General features: G+C 36.6%; 1 protein-coding gene across 1 annotated transcript in view; it reads left to right on the top strand.

Annotated features, from left to right (window-relative positions):
* Positions 1 to 7,481, top strand: part of DLGAP2 (DLG associated protein 2) — an 88,401-nt gene that overhangs the window by 11,130 nt on the left and 69,790 nt on the right. Inside the window, exon 2 of the mRNA XM_035889903.1 lies at positions 5,567 to 5,778. Coding sequence (XP_035745796.1) covers positions 5,567 to 5,778 — 212 coding nt within the window. The remainder of the gene's footprint in view (positions 1 to 5,566; positions 5,779 to 7,481) is intronic.

Raw genomic sequence — 7,481 nt, 5'->3', positions numbered from 1 at the left:
GTCATCTTCTTGACCAGGCTGAGAAAGCATACAATTATAAAAATTACGTATCTACTACATAGTGTTTTATATCTTACGCTTCTTCATATCTTCTATAGTCTAATTTCATGCACAGACAGCTTCTGCTTCTAGTAAAATGTGAAATTTATATTACTAAAATAAGATTTAGGTCATAATGAATATTTCAGTGCATTTTACATCTGCATGCTAATTAAATTTTACAGGACTCCTGTGAGGTAGGTAATCCTCATTTTAACCTTCGAGAATGAGAAATATGAAGAAGTGATAGACAGCTCCCTCAGCTGAAACCTTGTATTTAGAAATGTTTCATTTTAGATAGTAAATTGATATGCCAGATTTTAAGCAGATCAGCAATTTAGTGGTGGAACACCTTTAAAATTTTGGGATCTGGGAGCAAATTCCATAGAAGTTGGTGGAACAACAGGACCAGATCTGTTTTGAAATGCCAGTGGCTGCTGCCAGTTTGACTTCTTTAGCTAAATCCTAAACTGAAATAAAAGAACTTGAATTAACAGTGGTCAAAGTCCAGAAGACTTAATATTTCATTGGTCCTTCTGGTTTTGGCATCAGTATATCTTAGATACAAGGTTGGGTACTCACACTGCTAGCTCTGGTTCCTGAATGGGAGCCTAGTTTACTTATCTCTGATTAGATATAAGGAAAAAATTTTTCCCCCTGATTGTGGTCAAACATTGGAAGAGGTTGCCTAGAGGAGGGGTTGTGGAGTCTCCATCTTTGGAAACTTTCAAAACCCATCTGGACATAGTTCTGGACAACCTGCTGTACCTGACCATGCTTTGATCAGGAGGCTGGACTGGAAACCTCCAGAGTCCCTTCCAGCCGCAGCGATTCCATGATTTCTAGTTTGTTCTGGAGGTTTGGTTAATTCATCCCTGTTGTCCCTGACAACATGCTGTTGCTTATGCACACAATCTGTGCAATCAAGAGACAGACTTACTGCTGAAGTCCAGTCAGGGGTCCAAAATCGTTTCCTTCTGACAGGTCTAATCTGAGCACAACCAAGATACCCAACAAGAAAGAATTCTAACAAAACACAAGGATAGTGACTTTTCTTCTAAAACAAGGAAATTTGTTTTCATAGTAACAAAGTTTCTAGAATACCCACTGTGAAGATAGGAGTTCAGTTTCTTCCTTAGCCTTAGTATAAGGTCAAAACCCCATCTTCTCAATTCCCCAAATGGCATTCCGAGGAGCAGGCTGTAAGGCAGTTTGGAGCAAAGGCACTTCTTTCTTTGTTAAAATGCTCCACAAGTTTTATCCAAAGACCCTTTCACATAAAATTCATGTAAGTGTTTGGCTCAGGGACTATAACTAAGCTCCCTCATTCCAGGTAAATACCTGGATCATGATGCTGCAACACACCCTTTCTGTACATGACGTCCTTCTGTCCTAACCATCCCTCCCCAGGCAATCTGTAAGTTTTCCATGACAAGGCCATGAATTACAAAAAGAGGAGCAAAGCATGCCAGTTTGTTTATCAGCGTTAAGTCTTTTCCCTCCTGAGCACTCCAGCCATTACTGATTAGAAGGTGAGCAGTAACATCTCCCACTTCCACAGCTGTTTCATCATGGAAGGAAAGAATAAGGCTGCTCAGTTCTTTGAAAAAAAAAAAAAAATCTGAATTTGTTCTTCAGAAGATGGTTTTAGGCTGTGAATGCAAAATGACTGAAGGGCTTTTCTGCTTCTTAATCAGATACAATATACCAAAGAAAGGAGAAGCATTTGAGATTTTTCTTCATGCTTTGCATTTTGGTTGCTAACTAAAGGGACATTTTCATTCCTTTTGGATGCTGCTCTGAAGGAGCTAACTGTCTTAAATGCCTGTTATGGAGAATTTAAGGTCCTACCTAAGGTTCTGGAGTTCACTCTCAGGATCAGCTCCATAAAAAGTAGTAAGTTTTAGGTAGCAGATGCTTTAATAAAATTGGCCCTAGATGACTAATGTAAGATATCACACTGAATCAGTAGCAGAACAATTAGAAATCCCAAATTTCCTGAACCTGGCTGTGCTCCTCGCAGCAACAATGCATGAAATTTATGAAAGAGGCTCATCATCTTCTGTAATATTTATAACCAAGTCAGCAGCCGGTGACAAAATTAAATGAAAAGATCCAGACCTTGTCAGCTCGTTGTTCTTACAAAAGGAAATTCATATGGTAATATGCAGTCTAACTCCTCTGTGGATAGAAACTGGATATACAAGGCTTCATGTTAACATCTAGAACAGGAGGAAGGCCTTTTTAGACATTATAAATATCAGCACTCATCACTATATGCAAGTAGATAATTAGGGTAATTATTCCCAATTAGCAGCTGCAAGCCCTGCAGATGGGAATTTCAGGGGCTGGTAACTATTGTAAGAAAGCATTTCTGCAAGCTGCAAAGCCCTTTTCATGTTTTGGAAAATATACATTTAATGACCCTCACACATTAAATAGTTTTGTTTTGTTTTGTTTTGTTTTCAAAATAAAAATCTTTCCTGCACTAGTATAATACTTCTGCTTTTCTTTAAAGCTATGTTGGGGTCTGAGATAGCCTGGATTTGGAAAGATTTTTCCAAGTATTTAACCTATTAGTGAAAGTAAATGATGAACGAGGCCAAACTGGGACTCAGATTTTGCTTCTATTCTCAGTCCATGAGGAAAAACAATGTTAAGGGCCCTTTTGCTGGCTTTTGAAGACAGCAAAAAGACTCCAGCTGTTTTCCTAAGCTCTGTGTGAAACCTTCTGAGAGAACACATTGTTGAACTTCCTTGCCAGGCTCCAGAAGCATTTTCCCTCATTGTATTCTGCTCCTTTGAATGGCTCAAGGGTAAAAAAAATACACATATTTTAATTGTGAATAACGTTTGAATCAAAAGGCTTCTGTAATAGTCAACAAGTTACTCTGATTAGAAAGGAATTCTTTGTGTTTGTGTGTACCATGAGTACATCACAAGCATAAATGAAGCAGGGCTTCTTCAGTTCTAGCTTTCATGTGAGTTCATTTAACTTATGAATTCAAAAAGCAAAATAAATGTAATCAACAAAAATAGTAATGCACATAACTGTAAGATTTGTCCCCATGAAGCTCCTTATCAGAGTGAAGTAACTTTTTTTTTAGATATTTTAATGTAAAAAATCAGTCGTTCCTATCTTTTAAAGTAAGATTACAACTTCAATCAACAAATAAGCCTGTGTTTATTCATTTAAATCCAGTCCTTATCTAGTTATTTGAACATGGAATTTCAGACAAAAGAAAGTTGAGAAACTAATCATTTTTTGCATTCAAGTAAGTAAAAGGTTATTGATCAATGTCTTTTTAAACTTTCTATTTAATTATCTTTGAGCTAAAAATGAAGGAAAAAAATTTCAAGCCAAAATAATTATTCTATGAAGTTACCAGTTTTTTGAAAAAAGAATATTAAGACTAAACATAATAATTCAGCTTTTGTACAGAAAGTTGAACAGTATAACTTGCAGTGGGCCCATGTAGATGCCAATAAATTCTTTTTCGGCATTTGGATTTTGGTTTTAGCTACGCTGACATACAAGTAATAAAGAAGATTTAAAAGTGAGAGTATGTTTGTATGATATCAATTTTTTTTCTTAATATAGCTCTCTAATTCAGATTTTTACAGTTAATGGTATTGCCAGCTGTAGACAAAAAGAAAAAAAAAAGCTTAAGAAAATATATTTATTTTGTCTATTTTAGGAGTCTGGCTATTATGACTATCACTACATGTAAATACCTTTTAGGTCTCCCAGAATCTCAAAAATCCTTCCTCCAATATTAATCTCATACATACTAGGGCTTAGAAAAGAAATGAGGATGATGTAGCACATTTACAGGCTTTGAGTTTGGGAAGGTTTTTCATGCTCCCTTTCCAATCACTATCCAAAGGTGAATAATATGAAAAGGTTGTGTCTTTTCATGATCTAACCCATATTTCATTTAGATTCATGCTCTGTCCTATTACTATGTGCAAGAATATAACTCATAATTTTTTCTCTGATATTTGTCTCTAACTTTTTTACTGATCTGTGTGATCTGTTTCATCTCTTTTTACCTGACTTCATCTTCAGTCTCTCTTTTTCCTCTCCTGAGCATGTTTCTTTAATTTCATATCTCTATCTGTACTTGTTCACCCCCTTTTAAAACTTCATTTCCCCCTTAATCCTTTTTTGGGACTCAAAGCACCAGGTCTGTTCACCTGGTGCGTGGCTAATTCTTGTATCTTGAAAGAGCTGTAAAGATGACAGGCAGGTCATGTTAGTTATTTAAATCTGATCTTCAAGACTGCTGAAACCAATGGGAGCGTTTGCTTCAGCTCTGCAGTGAACTCTATCTGTAGAAGGTCTCAAATGTGTTTGACTTTAAAGTCTTTATTAGGCATCCCGTTTTGCAGAAACTCCTTAATATATGTTTAACTGGAAGTTCAGATTTATAGTATATTGGTAAATAATGCCATTGTACTGTTTAATATATATGAAGTCATTACGTTTATAAAGGATACGATGCTGCCAAGTGCATCAGCCCTGGTCCACTGATGTATTCTGTCACATCCTTCTTTTTAACCATGAGTCATTATAATAGATTTCAGACAGCTGCTTATATCCTTAAGTTAAGTAAATGCTTAAGTGTGTTTCTGGATTAGGACCAGAGGACTCAGCAACTTGGAAGATTAAACAAAAAGCAAAGAATCAGCAATACTGGCAGAGACAGGCTTGCTGGGTTTATCCATAAGTCTTAAACCAAGGCTGATTTCACTTTGGATTGGAAAATCTACTCCTGCTCAATTCTATGCCAATCTGTGGTGCAGAGAGATGCCCATCCACCAGCTGTGGATTATCTGACCACCAATCTTACTATTTGAAAAACCACCTCAACTGCATGAAAGCAGCTTCGACAAAATGTATTATTAATTGCCTGGCTTTGTTCTTGATATGTAACAGACTCTAGGAACTATTTTGCAGTTTCTAAATAAGAAGAAAAGACAAATTGCCACATTTGCACTTTTTTTTTTTCACAGAAGTTTGCCCTAAATCAGGATCCTATTCATTTATGCCAAAATCACAGCTTAGTTTAACTTAAATACTTCATTCACCTTCCTGAAAAGCAGCCAAAGCCCCATGTAAGGAGAGTTGGTGAAAGGCTCTGAAGTGCTCAACTTTCAGCGTGCTTTAGGTCTGAGACACCTGATCAACCTACTGTTTATCAGCTGAAAGTCTGTGGGCAAACTTTTAAGAGGTTAAGCTAAGCTCCTTCCTGCAATTTGGAGCAGGTCTACGATCAGATATTGCAGCTCAGCTCACAAACCATGACTTCTTCCTTAGGTTCTGACATTTATAAAGTGAAAATTTCCAATCTTGATGTTGGAATTAAATTGCCAAATCATTTGGGGGCCCTAGAAATTTCTAAGTCATCTGTTTCTGAAGAATAAAAAATTCATGACTTGTCGTTGTAAAATGAAAGATTGAAGTGTATAAATATATCGAAAGAATAATGCACATGTCACATGTGTGTTTTACGCTCTCCATTAGGTACCTCAGGATGAATGGGGAGGATACCCAGCTGGTGGGAAAGATGAAGAGATCCCCTGCAGAAGAATGAGAAGTGGGAGCTATATTAAGGCCATGGGAGATGAAGAAAGTGGAGATTCTGATACCAGCCCCAAGACATCACCAAAATTAACGGTTCGACCAGAGTCGTTATTGAAATCCATTGGACAAAGACCACTGGGAGATCATCAAAAGTAAGTTTCACTATACCATGTTATATACCTTTCTGACAGTTGCCCTGACTTGGGTAATTTTGCTTTGTGTCTTACTGGTAGTGGTCAGTATCCATGGGAAAAGCTAACTTTTGCGTCTTCGCTTTAAATTAGCTACCATTTCTTGTGATTACTGGATGAAAAACAGCCATCTTCCTCCATCCATGTAACAAACCTGCTACTTCAGAAAGAGTTTGTTATGTTTACTAAAGGGAATATATCTATATTTTTAGCAAAAGTTTAAAATTCTGAATATTTCTTTTCCAGAAGGATTGTTTTACATTATAATTCTTTGTTATTTCATTGCTTTCTCTGAAACAGAAAATACACTCTATTCCATACTAGGTATAACAACAAATACATAATTTTATCATATATTTGGCCTCTTACACTCTCTTTATCAGCACAATGCTTTACGTATCAGCTATACTGTATCATATTTAAACACATTGTGGAGGGTTTTGTTTGTGTTTTTTTTTAGTCATACTACCAACAATATGGCCTATTAAATAACTAAAGCAAATTTTAAAACTCTAGGAAAATATGTAGTTATATATGTTTTCCAATAGGTCTTAGTTTTTCCTCTCCTTTTTATCCTTTCAATATATCATTTTATAACTAAACTGTAAGTATAGTTCTGAAGACAGTTTCAAAGTAGTAGCCTGATTTCAAATCTGCAGCTTCTATTAATGTGACCGAGTATTTCTCATGGTTTAGAAAATTGATCTTTTTGCCTGAGAGAAATAAATAAAATGAAGAAATTAAGAGTGAAATCTTTGACCAAAGGTTGTTTATTGTTCTGTAGGTAATACCATGTATAGTATACCACAGTGACTCACCTTTTCATAAAATAAGATAAAATAAAATAAAACAAAAACCTTAGGCAAAAATCCTTTTGGCTTAATTAAATTGAATTATTTGGCCTGCAATCTTGAAGAAAACCGTCAACTTTCAGTGTTACTGAAGAGAACAGGTCACAACTATATTGTTTCATATAGCTTGCTCACGCATCTCTGTAGGCTCAGTTCAGATGCACAGACAAAGGCATCTGTACCATGAGCTGCTGTAGATTCTGAGATACCATGAAACAAGACTGGCAGGTCTCCGCTCTCATCCAGGCAGAATACCTCATGGTATCTCAAAGGGTGCCAGAGACCTATGTTTAGGCAGCTAAGCCAAATTCTGAATGTGAATCTGAAGGATTTGCTAAAATATTAGTTCCAACCATGAAAACATGGCCTATAACATAAGCATTGCTGGCAGACCTGTACCTGACTGATTTTCAAAGATGAAAAAATGAGCTCTTACTGACAGTGGTTGGAAGCAGCATTTGAATTTTTTCTATACTCAGTCATTGCATTTGGGCTGAATTCTGGGTTTGAGGCACGCTGGCTACATCAACCTGTTCAGTCCAAATTTGTGGAATTCCCGGGAAAACAAAAAAGGTGGTTAATGTTCAGCTTCTGAATATGTGTCAGTGGGAGTAGAGGTCTTTCAGGATGAGGAGCCCACAATTTCTCAGCCATATGGAGACATAGGTTGTGAATTCTGCAGTCCTGGATTTTATCGTAAATGGCCCTGAAAGCTGTGGGTCCTGCAAAAGGGAAATTATCCTTGTTGGATAAGATATGCTAAGGGAGAGTGATCTATCACCTGTGGCTTGTTAAGAGTGACCCTTCTGAAGG

Source organism: Egretta garzetta, unplaced genomic scaffold (assembly GCF_000687185.1).
Source record: "Egretta garzetta isolate BGI_Z169 unplaced genomic scaffold, ASM68718v1 scaffold62, whole genome shotgun sequence".
Lineage (NCBI taxonomy): Eukaryota > Metazoa > Chordata > Aves > Pelecaniformes > Ardeidae > Egretta > Egretta garzetta.
Note: the sequence above shows the minus strand (reverse complement) of the source record. Positions and strands in the feature narration are given on the sequence as shown.